Genomic DNA, 21992 nt, shown 5'->3' on the forward strand with positions numbered 1-21992 from the left:
TTCAGCACAGGTTATTTTGGAACTTTTGATCGTGGCGGCAACATCAAAGAGTGTCGCAACTCTCTCTTTCTATGGCTCTGAGGAGTTGTACTTACTAGAGTTAGTGAATGGTTGGAGCAACTATGTGGTAGGACTTTTACAGCTCTGCTTATTTATGCCAAATTATAGCAAGAACAGTAGTATCACTAACACATATCCAGTAACGATGCAACAGCTTGCTGCACCTTGTTGATGTTTACTGTTATTGAATACATTGAACTGAGTTGGTATGGAATGAGCTACATAAACAAGACCTCGCTGCCCTGGCTTGTCTATTATCTTTGAGATAATCTATGCCTACATGCCTGCCAGTTTAGCATTCTTGATGTCTTTCCTGCCATTTCTACCTGCCTGAATGCATCAATGAGTGCCACACTTAATCTGTGTTTATCCGTATACACCTGGATTAAAACGACTTTTCTGTAAGTTTCACTGAGTACTGACAGATGTGTTCACTGGAAGTGCTGCTCATACTCTAACCCCCACAGGATGAAACAAACATCTGCAAAAATCTAATGGTCTGTGAGCACATTTTTTACAGTAGTGAGCATCACGCTGGGCTTCCCATGCACTGTGTTGAGTTGTGGAAGACTTGAAAATAGATCATTATACAGCTTCCTGTGATTTATGCTAAGCTAGTCTAACGGTGTCACACACACACACACACACACACACACACAAGAAGGGTGTGTATCTTATCTTCTTAATATATAACTCTGGGGTAGGCAGCCAATAAGATAATTTCCCAACAAGTTGCCGTGTTCCTTTCACCTTGCAAATGCTAAGCTAAGCTAACCTGCAGTTCCTGAAACTTAACCTTGCTAATGCCTAAAGATAAACTGCACTTCCTCCTGAGACTTCACATGCCAATATGACATTTTTCAGATCACCAACAAGAGTAAAGAGTCCATCTGGGAGTTCATCAAGAGCTTGCTGGACGCCTGGTCTGGATGGGTGGTGATGCTGCTCATCGGCCTGTTATCAGGTAGGATGTGGCTTTATATTATATAATATTATACACACACACTGTGTATAATGGACAGATGATGAATCAGCAAAACTGTGACCAAATGGAGAGCCTGTGGAATCAATGGACTTCCCTGTGCTTTTGGCACATGTCTGTTCGTACACCAGGTGGTTCCCTCTGTACATGTCTATTATGAATTTTATTTGTGTGTGTGTGTGTGCGTGTGTGTGTGTGTGTGTGTGTGTGTGTGTGTGTGTGTGTGTGTGTGTGTGTGTGTGTGTGTGTGTGTGTGTGTGTGTGGAGAGAGAGAGAGAGAGAGAGAGAGAGAGAGAGAGAGGGAGAGAGAGACCTTTCAGAAGACTCAGTGGAGGAAAACAGTTACTCATATGGCTATGGCTATGGCTATGGCTATGGCTATGGTTATTTAGCAGACGCCTTTGTCCAAAGCGACATACAAATAAATAATAATACAAATTAAATTAACAGTGAACAATTACAAACTAGGGAGAATAGTAATATTATCAGTAAAACAATAATTTTAAGCATTAACCTAATGAGAAATAAAACAGTGAAATTAGAATAGCAATCAAATAAGTCACTCAGTTAATTAAATATAATAATAATAACTAAAGCATGGTATGGCTAAATTTAAGGACAATAGCAAAATAATATGCACTCGTGTTCAAGAAGATTAACAAAACATTTTATTGGAGAAATACAAAAGAATGCAAAGATACCACCCCACCCTAAATTGTATTTTGAATATACCTCTTTGTTTTTTGTAGTATTTTTATGGAACAACATAAAACTATACTATTCCGACATAGAGAGGCCTTGAACACCATTCCAATAATACTGATTGGTATTATTCTTATAACTTTATAATTATGCTTTAAGTAGCTTATTTAGTAATAAGTTAGTGAGTTCATTTCGGGGAATTCTGTGTCATTCATCATTAAAGGGACACTTCACCGATTAGCATTAAGCTTTGTATCTTTAGAAAACCAGTCATGTTTTTGAATGGTCGTGCATCATTCCCTCAGTTTGCCTTGAGATGGGAGAAATACGGATTTCAATGTTGGACTTCCTGCTTTCAATGATGTAATTTGAAATGATCACGGACAAGTAAGTCCTATTCATGGGTTTCATTGAAATCCGTATTTCTACCATCTCAAGGCAAACTGAGGGAATGATGCACGACCATTCAAAAACATGACTGGTTTTCTAAAGATACAAAGCTTAATGCTAATCAGTGAAGTGTCCCTTTAAAAGTTCTACCTGTAGCACTGCAACAAAAGTCAGTTTACTTGTGATCACTGCAGCAAAGGTGATTACACTTATTTCCAGCTAAGGCTAATTTACAACGCGGAAGAGTGCGTTTAATGCAAGATAGAAGTCAACAGTGACCACCCACTCTGATTCATTTTCTTCATTGAGAATTTGATTATAAGTCATAAAAATGTAACCATCCAAGGTAGACACCACATATTCATCTGATGTCAACCTTGTTGTGCTTTATTCACAATTTTGTGGAAAAGTATAACGAGAGTCTGTTATGCTCCAAAGCCGGTTTAGCCTATTGTAGCGATAGTCTCATGTCAATGCACATGGAGTCGTGCATGATTGAGTCAGAATTGGACCGGGTCTCAGATACTGAGGAAGAACCAGTCCCTAAAAGTTTAGAATTAAATGCTTCTGACTGTCTAACTGTCCTAAAACCTATATTAAACAAAAACATAAAATCTATAAATTATTTTGCTGTCCTACGACCTCTATAGGGAGGGAAAGTGAAAACCAGCGCCCCAAGTGGTTGCGTTCCTATCGAAGAGCAGCTCCAATGTTAAGTCCCATAGACCGACTTTTCAAAAAAATACTACGCAGCTATACCAGCGATCTTATCCACCAAAAATATTTTTCAGTCGGCATACTGTAATAATCTACTAACTGTGAAAATATCAGACTCTATTTCGCCTTATTTAAAAAAAACGTAATTGCTCGTTTCATTTCATAAATGGACTACAACTTCAAGTGACGTGACACCCTTCGACGACGTTACTCACCTAGCATGGTTTGTTTATTAGCCTGTTAGCTAGTTGGTTAGTTAGTAGACAATCACACTTACTGCCAGCTCTTGTGTGAGTAGGAGCACAACACAAGTTATCCCAACATAAAGGTAATTACCACGCGGTTTACATCGCTCTCTGTTATTACAAAAATATGATAAGCAAGTTAAGCAAATTGCCGTTTTGATCAGTTGGAGATGGAGCGCCCAAACTGGTGACGTCAAATGCTACTGTAGCTAGCTACTGTAGTTCGTTATCACCATGTTACAAACAAACTCAAAACAATTAAACTGATCCTAAAAAATAAAGTATGACCACTAGAAGCAATAGAGCTGACCTACATGGATAGCATATTGAAGGCATTTAACTAACTTCCGATCGTGGGCCGAGATATATTTTTTCTAAAAGAAAATCCCATCCTCTCCCGCTAGCCTCTAGGAACGCAACCACCAGGTGGCGATGAGATTACTTTCCCTCCCTATTCGGTTTTAAAGTGATGACGTAATAATGGGATAATAAATCTCTTTCCGGGTTCAACGACTTTCAGACTCACATCACTCACATGTTTTTCTTTTAAGAAAATTGTCATCTTATACGGACTTGTTGCCTCAACCCAATCAAATCCTATTTATCACGGAAGCCGGGACATTTCCCTTGAATCATCTGGCTGCACAGCTTCAGAAATAGCTCTGTTAAAGTTTAGCAATTTTGTTTTAAAACAGCTAAAACGGGGGTGATGATGAGTTTACAAGATGCAAAAAAACGTCTGGCTGCGCTAGTAAACGTCTTTTCACAAAAGAGCGCTTATTTTTCTCCAAAGACAGTAAAATATAAAACATTTTCTGTCATTCAGAGAAGGCTTTAGGAAAATTGCCATCCTACTACTCACTTGTTGCCACAACCTAATAAAATCCTATTTTTTGCAGAAGCCTGGACGTTACCCTTGAATGTATCATCTGGCTGCACAGCTACTAGTGTTGCATGGTGCACCAATACTACAAAAGCACTGCGATACCCTGAAATCCGCTTTGTGTTGGGGTCCTGTCGGCCCTTATTTTCCCGATAATGACCAGCGTTCTATACATTATTCCTTACTTAGGCTACTGATGTTTAAACATCAAATCAACTAAAATTGTAAAAAAGCATCGAAAAAATACAATTCTTGACTTAGTATCGGTATCGAAACAATAATTTTGGTATCGTGACAACACTAACAGCTTCACTAATTACTCTCTTAGTTTAGTGATTTTGTTTAAAGGGATATTCCGCCATTTTTGGAAATACGCTCATTTTCCACCTCCCCTCGAGCAAAACAATCGATATTTACCTTGTTCCCGTTCATCCAGCCATTCTGTGAGTCTGGCGATACAACTTCAGCCTCAGCCTAGCATAGATCATTGAATCGGATTAGACCATTAGCTTCTCGCCTGCTAGCTTCATGTTTAAAAGTGACTAAGATTTCTGGTAATTTTCCCATTTAAAACGTGTCTCCTCTCAAGTTAGAAAGTGCAATAAGACCAACTGAAAATGAAACCTGGCGTTTCTCTAGGCTGATTTGACATGGAACTACACTCTCATCTGGCGTAATAATCCAGGGAAGTTGCAAGCGTACCATGGGCACAGTGATATCTGAAAATAGTCCCCATAGACAACAAGCAGTAAGTAGTTTGTGATATCACTGCGTTTGCAACTTCCCTTGATTATTACCCCTTATTACCCCATTGCAAACGTACCATGGGCGCAGTGATATCACGCAGCATCTGAAAATAGTCCCCATAGACAACAAGCAGTAGTAGTGCCAGTACTTTGCAAGTTGCCTTGATTATTACGCCAGATGAGGGTATAGTTCCATATCAAATCAGCCTAGAAAAATGCCAGGTTTCATTTTCAGTTGGTCTTATTGCACTTTCTAACATGAGAAGAGACACGTTTTAAATGGGAAAATTACCGGAAATCTTAGTCACTTTTAAACATGATGCTAGCAGGCGAGATGCTACTGGTCTAATCCGTTTCAATGATCTATGCTAGGCTGAAGCTAAAAGTTGTATCGCCAGACTCACAGAATGTCTGGATGAACGGGGAAAAGATGCATATCAATTATTTTACTCGAGGGGAGGTGGAAAATGAGCTTATTTCCAAAAATGGTGGAATATCCCTTGTGATTAGTAAAAACTCCCTCAACTGATTTTTATAGGAAAATAAAAATAGGAAAATAGGACTGTGAACCACAAGTGTGGAATCATGTGTGTACGCCTATATAAAATGGAGTGACATTACCAGTCAAAATAGCTGTAGCCTACCAGAGACAGCTGATATAGCGAGATGGTAAGAGGGTAATTCCCTGTATCTGTTAATAGTCAGATCCTAACTTGCAATGCAACTTGCCATAGGTAGTTAGCTTCAATGAACACCTGGATCAAAATCCCCCTTTGTGCAGAGCAGAGCCAGCAACTTTTCCTCTGAAGTAAATGGCCATAGCTCAAAATTTCACCAGATATGCTAAGATCTCGGTTCTGCAGCTGGTTGCACCAATAGAACATAAGGTCGATCGTAAGTTTAGGTGTGTCTTAAACCTTACGCTGAAACTAATTAGTTTTGAACTAGAGCTGCATTCTTTTTCTGTTGCACCATAGTTAAGTTAGCTAAATAAAAATATTGTCGCATAGAATGACGTTTTTAATGTTAACAACCAATCAATATCACTAATATGTATCACTAAGATATCGGAAGTGTCACAGCACTTGCGTTGGCAACGTTACTGTTCACTGTAATGTTATATGATAAAGCCGCATTTAAGTTTGACATTTATTTGTTATATGGAATAAAATAACACTGTATTTTTAAATAGCAGATTTAATTTAGTTGTATGTGCTTTGATATTTCAGTCACCACTATTGGCCTAACGTAGCTTGGACTACAGCAGTGGATAGCTAGTGAAGGTAAAAAGGCTTCCGTGCATAAAGTCTATTGTCCAGGATCAAGAATGAATTAAGGACTGGGATGTTACAAAGACATTTGTTTTGTTTGTCACTTATGGCCATTGAGGAGAAACTGGTTTGGGATTTGGACTTTGATCACTGAATTTTCTGCGAAGGCTAGAAAAAAGACACTGTTGATAATTTACAAAATAATTAATTTAAAATTTAAAATAATTAATTTAAAAATGCAATCTATGAGAAAACGTGTTGAGAATGTTTCAGGATTTTCAAAGAAACTTTAACTCATCTTTTGATATGCATCTAATGTATGACATGGTAATAGTTTGTAAATGTTAGTCATTATTGTTATGAAGGCTTACTATTGTTATTGTCATTTTTATTGCTATTATTAGTAGTATATTATCACGATTTCAAGAATAATTTAATTTCAAAGTTCTGTCAGATTAACACTGTCAAGTGTTTGCTAAGTAATCAGAAACATAAGCAGGTTATGTGATGTTCTACTGACTTCTGCTGCAGATGCTTTTTTTGTTTGTTTGTTTTATCCAACTTAATTATCTTAATTTCGGGGCGTTGATTAAATATATTTTGCTAACATGACACTAACTTTAGATTTTTAAATATAGGCCTATCCATTATCAGATTTTTACTTAAGCCTGTTTGATACACTAAACGACAGATACTCATTGTAGATTTTACTCTAGTTTACTTAAAACTCTATCTAAGGCTAATTCAATTAAGTGCTGAAAACTCTAAATTTTACTAAATTTATTACACTAAATGTATACATTTATTTACTACACTAAATGTATTAAGAGCCATAAGGTTTGCTAAGAATCCCCAGAGGCCTCCTGTCCCTCTCATGTCTTTGCATCCCCTCCACAGTCTTCCTATCTCAGTGGAAAGGAGATCTCTGAGGAGTGGATGTAGCAGTAGCTTTGGCCAGGTGGTTTCAGGTCAAGGACTGTTGCATGAGGAAAGGCAAGGGCTGTGAGAGAAAACCACAGTGTATCCAATTCATCATATGATTTGGGGGAAACAAAACATCAACTGCACTTCAGAGGAGAAATAGCTACTGTAGATATCACCCTTCCTCAATTAAATAAACAAACAACGTCATATGTCTGACTCACTGGTGTGAGGGGGACAGGATGTGGTCACTTCCTCAGCCTCCCTGCACCTTGGGTGGTGCACCAGTGGTCTATCAGTTGGTGCCTGAACCACTTTGGTGCTCACCTTCACTATGAAATTCACAAGGTGTGAAAAATGAAGCAGGTTAGTATCAGTCTAGTATGAGTAAGGTTGCATTTAACTCCTTAACCACAAAGTCTAGTAAATCATTTGTTTTAATTGGATTAAAAAAAAAGAAAATCAGAGGATGGCTTCTGGTTTTCCTCTAGTTCAGAGAACCTCTTTCTTTCTCATCACGACTTACTAACATATCTGACCTGATCTGACCTGATCTATACTATCTGATGATCTGAAGATTCAGATAAAGACCTCTGCTCTACTTCAGAGAAGTTTCTCATTTAAGACTTACTCAGGGCAAAAGGGTCGATGTCGCCCAGGGGCTGGTCCCAGCTGACCACCATGTTCTCCGCCCTCCTGCGCCACTTTGGCACCTCCACCTTCCCTATGAAATTCACACAGTGTAAAACATGAAATCCGTTACAATCGGCCCAGTATCAGAAAGGTAACACTTAGGATGCATTGCGATCTCTCGGGTCCCTACATTGAATTTCCTACTTTCCTACTTCCTACATTGAATTTCCGTGCCCACTGCACAAACTTCCTAATCACAAAATGTAGTGTATGACATAAAAAAGGGATAATATTAGGATGATAGGTGCTACTCTTCCCCTACACCAGATAACTGCTTTCTGTCTCATCACCAACTTACTCAGGGCAAAAGGGTCAATGTTGACCAGGTTCTGGTCCCAGCTGACCACGTTCTCTGCCCTCCTGTGCCACTTTGGTACCTCCACCTTCCCTATGAAATCAAAGTGTGAAAAAATGAAGCAGGTTACGATCAGTCAAATATGAGTAAAGTAACACTTAAACTTCCTAATAACAAAATAGTGTATGACATTGGGAGAAAAAAAGGATCAGGATGATAGCTTCTGGACTTCCCCCTCACCAGAGAACCGCTTTCTTTCTCATTGTTCACTTACTCAGAGCAAAGGGGTCCCCGTGGGCCAGAGTCTGATCCCAGCAGATCACGTCCTCTGGCCTCTGCTCTCCTGACTGCACCTCAGGCCTATAGTGGTCCCCCATGCAGAGATGTGGGACCATCAGGCACGTCTCACTCCAGCCTGAGAAATCCAAACAAAATAAGTTAAGTTAGTCAAGTAGTAGTTTTTTACTAAAACAAGTGTATTTATTTCTGATATAATTAGGTTTACTTCACAAGGGATTGTAACACTTTATTTTAGTCTCTGTGTTAACCCAGTTCAGAGTGACTGAAGGACATCCTCCATCACAGTCTTGTTCTACAGGAACTGTCAATGAATTGTCGTTGCCATAGTGCCATAGAGTACACTGAAATCTGTACATGTAACCTGCACATGTAACCTGCACATGTAACCTTAAAATGGAAACAGGAGTATTTCATTGGAAAGGTGTGTTGATTTGTATTGGTGTGAATGCTAAGGAAGAATCAACAGGCAAGATGCTCAGGCTGTCTGTCCAATCTCATCAACATCAGATACAATGTTGTTGTTTTAACTTCCCGCTTTTGCTAACGTCATACCGTAGTGTTGTTAACCCAAGATTCTAGAACGCTATGCCCATTTTTAAAAGACGCATTGAAACTAGGAGGGCGGCAAAAAGGCATGGAAGATTCTAGAATGCTATGCTCATTTTTAAAAGACGCATTTTTAATCCAGAAACTAGGAGGGCGGCAAAAGGCACGACAAAGGCAGCACAAATTCGGCAACCTAGCTTGAATGACTAATTAATGATTAATCAAAAACAAAATCAGTAGCTTGTGGATGGATTGTTGATCAAGTTCCCCTGAATAAAGAATGGTTGATTGTACAGTACCAGAAGATTGTGCTAACCGCCCACAATTTACTAGCCTGTTATGCTAACGTTAGCCCACCATAACCATGTAAAGCTTTAGAAGATTATTATTATTATTATTATTATAACCATGTAACTTAACGTTTAACAACAGTGGTTCATGAAGCTAGCTAGCTGTAGACTATTCCTATCGACCAAGTCCATTTAGGCATATTTAGCCTTGGGTCTAGGCTACTTTCTGCCCTCTGAACTCACACTCCTCCAGGGGGTAGGCGAGGTCCACCTGCTCAGCCCAGGTCAGCTGTCTTCTCTCCTCGTCGCTCCTCGGGATCTCCATTTCAATATCCGAACGGCTAAAGGGCAAACAATCTACTACTCACCTAAAAAAGCTCTATTGGCTAAACAACTTTGCGTTAAAAAATTACAAATAAGCAATTAAAATAAATAAGCAATTAAAATAAATCAAGATAAACAGATAAACAATAAGCAATAAGTGTTAAATTGTGAAATCGTCGAGCAAGCGTTTTGAAATGTTGTCTCTCTCTGTAATCAGGCAGATGCAACTGACCGATGTCTAGAATTCAAGAGCACATTCTAATATAATTTAGAATCCACCATTGTTGGTAGAATTCTCCCAACATTCTGGTCAGTGATGTCATGCGAATGATAGTGAGGCCTAAAAAAGACGATGGTTTAGGCCTTTTTACAGTCTATGGTTAAGGCACAATATATTATATTGCAGGAGAACTATTCGAATTGGCAGGTGTCTTGCTACCATAATGGCATTAGGCCAGTCAATCTAGCTCAAAAAAAGGGCCAAAAATGAAACTAATTGCAATAGAAATGGTTCATATTTTTTATTGATCCTTAAACCCTCCTGCATCACATCTACTGAATTCATATTTAGTAGAAAATACTTTTTTTCAAGGTCAAAGGTACAGTAGTATTTTCCAATGCATTTTGTCGTTGGGATGTACTACAGGTGAGATGGGTAAAAGTTTACGCTAAGAGATATCAAATTGACACTTTCACAGTTGTTTACTCACATTAAGGCAAATGTTTTTTGTATTGCAAGTTTTCTGAAATGTGATGTTTAAATGTAAATGTAAATGAGACCAGTTTTACGTTAATATGCGGGAATTTGCATATATTTCTAGAAAACAATATCTGATCATCTGAGGTACAGTCAGCTTCAAAATAATTGCTGCATTTTGCTTATATACTGGATGCCAAAAGCCTATACAAAGGGAACATTAGATATCACTTCATATCACCTCAAAAATTAGGAAATCAAGTCAAAATCAATGTGTTTCAATGCAGCGGCTAGTGTTTGGATATGAAAAGCTAGCCTGACTGCACACGATTCTGGCTGCACCCAGGCTAAAGAAAAGCAACAAAAATTGGCCTACCGGTTAAGGGAATATACAGCTGTCACCGCCCTGTTTCCACTCCCTCTTACACAGCAACTTGCCTATCTGTCAAAGCTCCAGTTGATTTAAAACTTGATAAGCCTTGCTAGGCACAATTATGTGCAGTGCCAATACAAGTTTGACGTGTTTGAAGCATGTCTAAATACTGCTTACTGCACATTAATTATAGGCTGATATATTATAATATGCAGTATTCATTCTTGTATGCTTAGCTGGAATGATTGTTTCCCCTATCATCCTATTTTTAAAGCAGGCATACCTGCAGGCATGTATTGGGTACAGGAATGCCATGTTTGAACGAGCGCTGCACAGTTAATAATAATAATACGTTTTGTGTGTGTGTGTGTGAGTTGTGTGTCAGGCTTGTGCACAATTCCGAATTTTAGAATTTGCCTCCATTCAATTCATGAGTTGGAATTTGAATTGAATTGGGCCCCACCCCACAGGAAGTTGAATTTGAATTGGAATTGGAATGACAGGAAGTGGAATTCAATTCATGGCGATTCAAAACAAATTCACAGTCACATAACAGGAAGAATGTGTTGAATCTCACATACATTCAGTTCAGGGAAAATTACATTGGAAATGTAATTGATTACTGTTTTCAATTATAAATTGTGTGTTTGTTGAGATCATATCTGACATATTTTGTGAAACTAAATTGTTAAACACGGCAAAAAAAGGGTGTCTAAAAACAAGATAAAAACACTAAATCTGAGGTAAAGGGTACTCAAAACAAGTGAAATTTTCTGTCCATGCTGCAAGATAATTTCACTTGACAAGATTTTGTGAATTAAGATAAATAAAAAATCTAGAAATAAGCATGTCTACAGAGGTATTTGGAAATGTATGTAGATCAGTGAGGATCGAGGCCCGAGGAGCGAGGGAGGACGTATAAACTTTAGCCTTTCATTGTGTTCAGCACATTTGCTCTGTGTGTGTGTGTGTGTGTTGCTCGAGGAAGTGGAACATGTCAGCACAGCGTGTTGTTTTAAAGTGTGGAGGAAATGCACAGCATCGGAAACAGCCAAGTTAAAGATCAGAAGCTTGTGTTCTCCTGAAACTGCATTTTGTTGTCTCTGTATTTGTACTAGTTGAATCTAATCTCAGTTCTTCAAGAAGTTAAGTTTATGTCATATTGCAGTGGTTGTCTGTGTATTGACATATCTCTGTCACTTCACGCTGTATGTACTGGGTAAAACATACTGTATACATACACATATTGGTATCTCTTAATAAAACACAATGTAGGAATTCCCATTTTCGTCATTTATCAAGTTACTGGGGTACCCGTTTAGTGCCAACCGACTCTCTTTATTTCTGTATTATTTATAGAGACATTCTCAATATTCATCTTTTGGGTTTGAAGCCTTTGTATTGCTGGAAGTAAAAAAAATAGATGACCACTAAATATAGATTTCATATTTTATTGAAGAATCTACATGAAATAGATTCTGTGTTTGTCTGGCCTTCGGTCTGCTGGTGCATGTGATTTGTGCTGCTCAGACGCTTGCGTGAGCATCATTGACCTGGTGGGCGACTAGATGACGGATGCTGATATTGTGTGTGTGTGTGTGTGTGTGTGTGTGTGTTTGCTTGTATTCTGCTGATGCTGAACAACCGCGTTGTTGTGTTTTTCTGATCAGGCACCCTGGCAGGCGTCATTGACCTGGCGGTGGACTGGATGACGGATCTGAAGGAGGGCGTGTGTTTGTCGGCGTTCTGGTACAGCCACGAGCAGTGCTGCTGGACGTCCAACGAGACCACCTTCGACGACCGTGACAAGTGCCCTCAGTGGCAGAAATGGGCCGAACTCATGACGGGCTACAACGAGGTCAGATCACATTTAGGATACCTGTTAGTGTGTGTGTGTGTCTCTTCAGGTGTAACCATGTGTGTGTTTGTTAGATGAAAACTGAAAACTCTTTCAGTCCATTTGTAGATACAATATCGTAGATATAATATTCATATTGTATGGCATATATTACATAACAACATAAAATGTCTCTGTTTATGACTACTGTAGTTACTGAAGAGTTGTGTCCAAACTGATGAAGGGTATTTTATTGGGAGAGAGGAATGTGTTATATGGAGATGGTGATGGCCAAACTCCTGTCCTGCTGTTTGCTGTCCAGGGTGCTGGAGCGTATCTGCTGAACTACTTCCTGTATGTGATGTGGGCGCTCTGCTTCTCCTTAATGGCCGTGTCGCTGGTGCGCGTGTTCGCCCCCTACGCCTGTGGCTCAGGAATCCCAGAGGTGAGACTCCTATAGAGCTGTCCAGACCTCAGTCCCACAGGACACAAGCATCTGCTAAGTGGATGCATCTACATGTAAACATGGTTCCTACATTTCATGGTGACATAGAATTATTATTATTATTATAGAATCGTCTAAACCTCATGAGGTGCAGCTCCACAGTGTGGGTCAGGCTAGATAGAAGCACCTTCTAAGTGCATGAATCTAAACGTAAACATGGTTCAGTGAGCTAGAATTAATATTTATAATATTTGCACTTAGCTGCACTTTTATCACAACAACTTACAAATACCAATCACAGTCTCCCCAGAGAGACTCGGGGTATAGTGCCTTGCCTAGGCTTTGTTTTGTGGCTACTGCTATTGCATGCTAGCCCAGTTCCATAGCTACTACACTACACTATCCCTGGCCCACAAAGGATGACTTACTGTACAACTATTTGCTGCCACTGACAAGTTGTTGAAAGTGCTTTGCTGTGCAGCTTCTATTTCTCCTCCTTGATTGACCTACTTGTGGGATTTGCACACAGGGCAGCAATAGTAGACTTCAGTAGAATAGTAGAATCGTTGCACATTACATATATTGCTGATTGATTCATTGAAAATGTCTGAATGTAATATGTATGAAGATGTATACAGTATACAGTAGTATATTATAATACTAGAAAAGTACTCTGAGAGCGCAGATCTCCACCAAGCGAACACATAATCGCCTTCTGGATCCAGACAGTGATACAGATCACTCCCAAAATGTATTGGTTTCTTCCTTGGGTCATTTCATCGAAATCCATCCATAACTTTTTGAGTTATCTTGCTAACATGTATCAGATCATTACTTCATTAGATTCTCTGTGCGTCTCCTTGATAACCCTACAGTTCCTGCTCCGACGATGTCATTCCGACGAAACCTCAGAAGCCTTTCAAGTGAACATTTTGCAACATTAGTAACTTCTGCTCTACCTATTCCAAGCTCATTCTCATCACTTGAGGTTAATGATGCTACAGAGACTCTTTGCTCTACACTGGCATCCTGTCTGAATGCAGCATGTCCTCTTTCCACAAGACCCACTCGTTCTAAACCTCGCCATCCATGGCTGACAAACAGTATACGCTCAGTACGCAAGGAACTTAGAGCTGCTGAAAGGAAATGGCGTAAATCTGGAGATAGAAATGATCTTAGTAAATACCAGTCTATGCTATCATCTTTTTCATCCACTGTCACACTTGCAAAAAGAACATATTATCAGAGTAAGATTGAGAACGCCACTGACAGCAGAAAACTTTTTGCTACGTTCAAGTCTCTTCTCAATCCTCCACCACCGCCATCAGCTACTTCACTGTCAGCAGATGACTTTGCAACATTTTTCACTGAGAAAGTTGCTAAGATAAGTGCTCAGTTTGATGACCCTATAAGAAGGACTCTGCCTGGTGTTAGCATGATGCCATCATTGGACTTTTTCTCTCCTCTTGATGAGGAAGCGGTCTCTCAACTGCTTCAGCGAAGCCGTCCAACAACATGCCCTTTGGATCCTGTCCCGTCTACTCTCCTGCAGTCTATAGCACCCGCTATTATACCGGCAGTCACACATGTATTTAATACTTCACTCAGTTCTGGAATAGTTCCTTCTTCTTTTAAACAGGCAAGAATTACACCTTTGCTGAAGAAAAGTACACTTAATTCAACTGATGTGAAGAACTACAGACCTGTCTCCCTTCTTCCTTTCTTGTCAAAGGTTTTGGAGAAAGTGGTCTTCAAGCAAATGTGTGACTTCCTCTATCAGAATAACCTACTAGACCCTATGCAGTCTGGTTTCAAGAGTGGTCATTCTACTGAAACTGCTCTTCTATCTGTGACTGAAGCATTGAGAGTAGCTAAGTCCTCTGCTCAGTCATCAGTGTTAATTCTGTTAGATTTATCTGCAGCCTTTGATACGGTTAACCATGACATTCTCCTTTCTACACTATATGAACTGGGAATTTCTGGGAAAGCTCTTGACTGGTTCAAATCTTACCTTAAAGGGCGTTCTTTTAGCGTGTCTTGGCAGGGACAGATATCAAAGTCTCATGACCTCACTACAGGAGTCCCCCAAGGATCAGTATTAGGGCCCCTCCTTTTCTCTATTTACACCACTTCTTTAGGTGGGATTATTCGCTCTCATGGATTTGAATATCATTGCTATGCGGATGACACTCAACTTTTCCTATCCTTCCCACCTGAGGACTCAGTGTTTCCCATCGGATCTCTGCATGCCTGAAGGACATTTCAATCTGGATGAAGGATCAGCACCTTCAGCTTAATCTTTCCAAAACTGAACTCTTGGTGTTTCCAGCAAAAACAGCTATTCCCCAACAGATCAATATCCAGCTTGATTCATCCTCACTGACTCCAACTAGATCGGCACGTAACTTGGGTGTCATAATTGATGACCAACTTACTTTCTCTGAGCATGTTGCCTCAATTGCTAAGTCATGTCGGTATACCCTGTACAACATTAGGAAGATCAGACCTTATCTGACACAAGATTCCACTCAGCTTCTTGTACAGGCAATGGTTATCTCCAAGCTGGACTACTGTAATTCTCTGTTAGCTGGCCTACCTGCTTGTGTATTAAGACCACTACAGTTGATTCAGAATGCTGCAGCACGACTGGTCTTCAATCAGCCAAAGAGGACACATGTAACCCCTCTCCTAGTTACTCTCCACTGGCTCCCTATAGTAGCCAGAATTAAATTTAAATCTCTCACTCTGGCCTATAGGACACTGACTAGATCTGCTCCCAGCTACTTCAGTTCTTTAATCACGATGTACATTCCCAACCGCCCATTGCGATCTTCTGAGGAGCGTCTGTTATGTCGACCAACCATACATGCTAGGTCAAATTGTAGATCCTATTCTTCAGTGGTTCCGTGTTGGTGGAATGAGTTGCCCAGTGTTCTCCGTTCCAGCAACAGCTTTGGATCTTTTAAGAGGGGTCTTAAGGCATATTTGTTCAATATGCACTTAGTCCTTTGAGTTTGTGATGTGTTATGGTTTGTATAATAGTATTGTTTTGTTATAATTTGTCCATTGATAGAATTTGACATTTATTTTGCTATTGTCCTTAAATTTAGCCATACCATGCTTTAGTTATTATTATTATATTTAATTAACTGAGTGACTTATTTGATTGCTATTCTCATTTCACTGTTTTTATTTCTCATTAGGTTAGTGCTTAAAATTATTGTTTTACTGATAATATTACTATTCTCCCTATTGTAATTGTTCACTGTTAATTTAATTTGTACTGTTATTTATTTGTATGTCGCTTTGGACAAAGGCGTCTGCTAAATAACCATAACCATAACCATAACAGACAAACAAACAAACAAACCCCAGATGAAAACATCACCTCCTTGGCGGAGGTAATAATGTAATATAATGTAAGATAGTTTAACATAATATGTCTTATCAGATTAAGACGATCCTGAGCGGCTTCATCATCCGTGGCTACCTGGGCAAGTGGACGCTGTTGATTAAGACGGTCACTCTGGTCCTCGCTGTGTCGTCAGGCCTCAGTCTGGGCAAAGAGGGCCCGCTGGTACACGTGGCCTGTTGCTGTGGCAACCTCTTCTGCAGCCTCTTCTCCAAGTACAGCAAGAATGAGGGCAAGCGCCGTGAGGTGAGACAAGGCACACTCACCGTCAATCTCTGTTCACACTTTACACAATCACTGTCAATTTACACATTTACCGTCAATCACTATTCACACTTTACATTTTACACTTTACACACGTACTGTCACTCTCTGTTCACACTTTACACAATCACTATCAATCTCTATTCACACTTTACACACTTACAGTACTGTCAATCTCTGTACACACTTTACACAATCACTATCAATCTCTATTCACACTTTATACTGTACACTTTACACACTTACTGTCAATCTCTATTCACACTTCACACAATCACTATCAATCTCTATTCACACTTAAGCTCTGTTCACTCTTTACCTTTATTGGCCTGTATTTTTGGTATGTTGCCTTGCTTTATGTCCCAAAATGATTCCTACCCACTTTGCTGAAGTGAAGTGAACTCTGTGGCGGTCTGTCTGTCAAAGAGACGGTCATGCTATAAGCAGCCTGCTTATACGTGCGTGGTGTGTCTGTGTGTGCGTGTGCGTGTGTGTGTTGACCCTTTGGCCCACAGGTGTTGTCTGCGGCTGCTGCGGCTGGTGTGTCAGTGGCCTTTGGTGCTCCTATAGGAGGCGTACTCTTCAGTCTCGAGGAGGTAGGGACCGCACACTTCACCTGTGCTCACTCCAAGGATTCTGGCTGTTAACGTATCCAGTGTTATACTCCATCTTGTGTTGGTGGAATAGATCACCCTCTAAGATGATTCACTGAGCTTCAGCCTCATAGACTGACTGACTATCGTCAAAACATCCATATTATATTCTCAGCTTGTGTGTTTGTGTTGAGTTGTGTTCCTGGAGTACGCTGTGCGTGCCTGTGTTAGCATCTGAGATCTTAGAGACTGGAGTTTAGATGAGTTTATGTTTAGATTAGATGTTTTGCCCTCTGAGATCTTGGAGACTGGAGTTTAGATGAGTTTAAGTTTAGCTGAGCTGTTTTGCTGAGCTCCAACCTCCCCTCTCCCTCTCTAGGTGAGCTACTACTTCCCCCTGAAGACTCTGTGGCGCTCCTTTTTCGCCGCCCTGGTGGCGGCCTTCACCCTGCGCTCCATCAACCCCTTCGGCAACAACCGCCTGGTGCTGTTCTACGTGGAGTACCACACGCCCTGGTACATGGCGGAGCTGGTGCCCTTCATCCTGCTGGGCGTGTTCGGCGGCCTGTGGGGCACCCTCTTCATCCGCGCCAACATCGCCTGGTGCCGCCGGCGCAAGACCACGCAGCTGGGCAAGTACCCGGTGCTGGAGGTGATCGCGGTGACGGGCATCACGGCCGTCCTGGCGTTCCCCAACCCGTACACGCGGCGCAGCACCAGCCAGCTGATCTCGGAGCTGTTCAACGACTGCGGCGCGCTGGAGTCCTCGCAGCTGTGCGACTACTACAACAGCCCCAACATGACGCGGCCCGTGGACGACATCCCCGACCGGCCCGCCGGACCCGGCGTCTACGCCGCGCTCTGGCAGCTGTCGCTCGCGCTCATCTTCAAGGTCGTCATCACCATCTTCACCTTCGGCATGAAGGTCAGTCCTGTTCTCATTGCAACAACAATTGCTTTTCATAACGATAACCGTAACGATAACGATAAAAGCGTCCGCACTGACCAATGATAAGCAACATCTCTCCTCGTGTTAATGAATGTGATGGCAAAAATGTGATGGGCTCTGATTGGCTGTTAGCTTTTTATCGTTTTCAGTCACTCTGAAAGTGATCCCCAATTATATCGTTCTTCATGTCGTTATAGTTTATGTGTGAACGTCATCATTCATACTGTATTAACGAGAACGATATTTTTATCATTATAGTTACTATTAGCATGCTCAACTCCAAAAATAAGTACCGCTTTGGGTGTGAGTTACAAAAACACTTTTAAAGTTCTGAACCTGTTGTTTACCTGCTCTGATGTTTTTTTCCCTCTCTGCCAGATTCCGTCCGGGTTGTTCATCCCCAGTATGGCCGTGGGCGCCATCGCCGGGCGCATAGTTGGCATCGCGGTGGAGCAGATGGCGTACCATCACCACGACTGGATCATCTTTAAGAACTGGTGCCGACCCGGGGCCGACTGCGTCACGCCAGGCCTCTACGCCATGGTCGGAGCTGCCGCATGTCTGGGTGGGTCCGCTATGCCATATTTTCCCCCCATGAGCTGAGCACTAAAGAAAGCCAAGTTATGACATTTCACAGATTGGGAGAGGTTCTTCTTAATGCTGCAGATTGCCCATTTGAATTGGCTTTCCCAACATTCGGAGGTCTGATAAGTATAACAAACCGCTGTTAAGGAAAAAGGGTTTTGTGCTTCTTATTCAAAAGCAGTCGGTTGATCAGCTATGTTCTAAAGAATGTTAGATTCAAGTTCAGCATGTCTTGCGAACGATTTGTTTCTCAGCAAAAGCCACGATGAAATGGTACCTAACAAACCTAACAGTACCTAACCCTGTGTGTGTGTGTGTGTGTGTGTGTGTGTGTGTGTTCCCTCTGTAGGCGGCGTGACGCGGATGACCGTGTCCCTGGTGGTCATCATGTTCGAGCTGACCGGCGGCCTGGAGTACATCGTGCCGCTGATGGCGGCCGCCGTGACCAGCAAGTGGGTGGCGGACGCCTTCAACAAGGAGGGCATCTACGAGGCGCACATCCGCCTCAACGGCTACCCGTACCTGGACCAGGACGAGTTCACGCACCGCACGCTGGCCACCGACGTGATGCGGCCGCGGCGGAACGACCCGCCGCTGGCCGTGCTGACGCAGGACAGCACCACGGTGGAGGACGTGGAGACGCTCATCAAGGACACGGACTACAACGGCTTCCCCGTGGTGGTGTCGCGCGAGTCCGAGCGCCTCATCGGCTTCGTCCAGCGCCGGGACCTCACGCTCGCCATCAGTGAGTAGACAGACAGACAGACACACACACACACACACACACACAGTCAAATGTCAAGTATCAAGTGTCAAGTAAACAAAAAACCGCGCACTCTTACACAGATACACACACACACACGTCATAGTGTCATAGTCTGGTTGAATGTTTGTCTTTGTTTTCTGTATTTGTCTATATTCTTTTTCTTGTATGTGGTTGTGTGCGTCAAATGGTGTATGTTTTATGTTTCCTATGTAAATGATGATGTAAGTAAATGATGTATAGGACCCCAGGAAGAATAGCTGGTCGGACCAGGCTAATGGGGATCCAAATAAAAATCCAAAATCCAATACACACACAGTCAAATGTCAAATGTAAACAAAAATTGCACACTCATATACACACACACACACATACTGTACACAAACTCAAATGTAAACAAAAATCGCACACTCATATACACACACACACACATACTGTACACAAACTCAAATGTAAACAAAAATCGCACACTCATATACACACACACACACACACACATACACAAACTCAAATGTAAACAAAAATCGCACACACTCCAACAAACACACACACACATACACACACACGCACGCACAAAACCCAAAGGTAAATGGCACACTCTTGCACACACTCGTCCGTACACTCACACATACACTCTCCCTCTCCTGTGCTGTGCCCCCCTGGTGCAGAGACAGCGCGCCAGAAGCAGGACGGCGTGGTGAGCAACTCGGTGGTCTACTTCACCGAGGACGCGCCCCAGCTGCCCGCCAGCTGCCCGCAGCCCCTCAAGCTGCGCCGCATCCTCAACCTCAGCCCCTTCACCGTCACCGACCACACGCCCATGGAGACGGTCGTTGACATCTTCCGCAAGCTCGGCCTCCGCCAGTGCCTGGTCACGCGCAGCGGGTGAGTGACCGCGCCGCAGAGATGCGGACAGATACACACACACACACACACACACACACACACTATTCACACACACACACACACACACACACACTCACTCACTCACTCACTCACTCACTCACTCACTCACTCACACACACACACACACACACACACACACACACACACACACTATATTGATGAGGATATGATATGGCCCATGATCCCTACTGCACGAACATGCACATTTTCTCTCCCACCAAATATATCAGTCGTGCTCTTAACACATTACACACACACACACACACACACATTTGACCACATAGTCAGCCCCACACACTCTTTAGGCCAGTGCCCACTGGTGATGCCATGGAGATAGAACCATTTTCTAAACGCTCGTTAAAATTAACGGAGTTATGAACTCTGGCGTCACGTGATGCACGTTGATGCGTATCAGATGCCACCAATGGGCGTTGGCCTTTACACACACACACACACACACACACACTTATTAAGCCCCATAGGGGCCCGTCACTCTTGCATTTCTCACCTCTGGGCTGTAATGGCGTCATGAGAGATTTCAGGAAAGAGTGATAAGTCTGCACGCCACAATATGCTCCTAAGCATTTCTTAAATTGTATATCACCACATGTAATGTTTTGAGCCCAAGCCCTTCATCAGACACGTCCTGACACGATCAGACAGGAAGCGTTGCACGTGGTGATATAGCATTACAAAAACGCTAAGGAGCATTCTGGTGTGCTGAGTTATTGTTTTTTCCTCACATATGCTTGTCTGTCCAGAACCCAGTTTTTTATTACTTTTGATGTGCTTTGATGTGCTAAACTCACGTTGAACTCATTTTCATGAGATTTCACCTTCTCTCCTCTCCTCTCCCCTCTCCTGCTCTGCACCCTCTCTCCTCTCCTTTCTCTCTATCTCCTCTCCTCTCCTCTCTCTCCTCACCCTCTCTCTTCTCTCTCTCCTCTCCTCTCCCCTCCCGCTCCTCACCCGCAGGCGTCTCCTGGGAATCATCACCAAGAAGGACGTGCTCAGACACATGGCCCAGATGACCAATCAGGACCCAGAGTCCATCATGTTCAACTAGACCCCGCCCCACTCCACAGCACACTCCCAGTATGGGCGCGCTGGCGCCGAGAACAAATCACATGCCTTCAAGGACATCGGACATTTGTACATAGTGCATTACTACTGTAACTTACCAAGCACTCACTCCAGATCTCACTCACCAGTAGGTGGCTCTGAAGAGACCTCTTACAGGTAACATAGCTGAGAGTGAGAGAGCGGTAGGGAGGGAGAGAGGGAGGGAGGGAGGGAGGGAGGGAGGGAAGGGGAAAGAGAGTGACAGAGAAAGAGAAACCGAGAGAGAGAAACAGGTTGGGCCAACAGTTTGTGGTACAGTTTTGTGATTTTGTTTTTGTTTTTTTTTTGTTTAATTATTCATGTTAATGCTGCCATATTTATGTTTTTACTGAAGGAAACAATATGCTTGTGTTGTAATAATGTAGTCAAGCAAACATAAACGTAAACAGATGTTGCCAAGTTATAAAGGAACGCTGAGCTGAAACGAATGCAGTCCAATACACCAGTCCTGTGATCAATCTTTGTTTCATGAAGGTTATAATATTTGCTATTTGAGTACTCTAATTTAGATAGAAAGCTGTAGATAAACTGAACAAAATCACAAACATTAAGGACAATTCCTTGCTGGACTGCATTTGTTTAGGCTTTCCTAATAAATTGGCTAAATGACTGTACATTTTCACATGAACACTTTTCTCTCTTAAAAAAAAGCTATGTGAACCCTTCTGGCAACCTATCAAT

At 41.9% G+C, this 21992-nt stretch overlaps 1 protein-coding gene across 1 annotated transcript in view; it reads left to right on the forward strand.

Annotated features, from left to right (window-relative positions):
- The window catches only part of clcn4 (chloride channel, voltage-sensitive 4), a 22875-nt gene extending 1420 nt beyond the window's left edge, over positions 1-21455 (forward strand). The window contains exons 3-12 of the mRNA XM_062528212.1: positions 925-1024; positions 12106-12293; positions 12595-12717; positions 16169-16375; positions 16909-16989; positions 17366-17911; positions 18314-18500; positions 18870-19265; positions 19952-20168; positions 21165-21455. Of these exons, the coding sequence (XP_062384196.1) occupies positions 925-1024; positions 12106-12293; positions 12595-12717; positions 16169-16375; positions 16909-16989; positions 17366-17911; positions 18314-18500; positions 18870-19265; positions 19952-20168; positions 21165-21255 (2136 nt within the window). The 3' untranslated portion in view covers positions 21256-21455. The remainder of the gene's footprint in view (positions 1-924; positions 1025-12105; positions 12294-12594; positions 12718-16168; positions 16376-16908; positions 16990-17365; positions 17912-18313; positions 18501-18869; positions 19266-19951; positions 20169-21164) is intronic.
- Positions 21456-21992: the final 537 nt, after the last annotated feature.

Source organism: Sardina pilchardus, chromosome 23, assembly GCF_963854185.1.
Source record: "Sardina pilchardus chromosome 23, fSarPil1.1, whole genome shotgun sequence".
NCBI classification, from domain to species: domain Eukaryota; kingdom Metazoa; phylum Chordata; class Actinopteri; order Clupeiformes; family Clupeidae; genus Sardina; species Sardina pilchardus.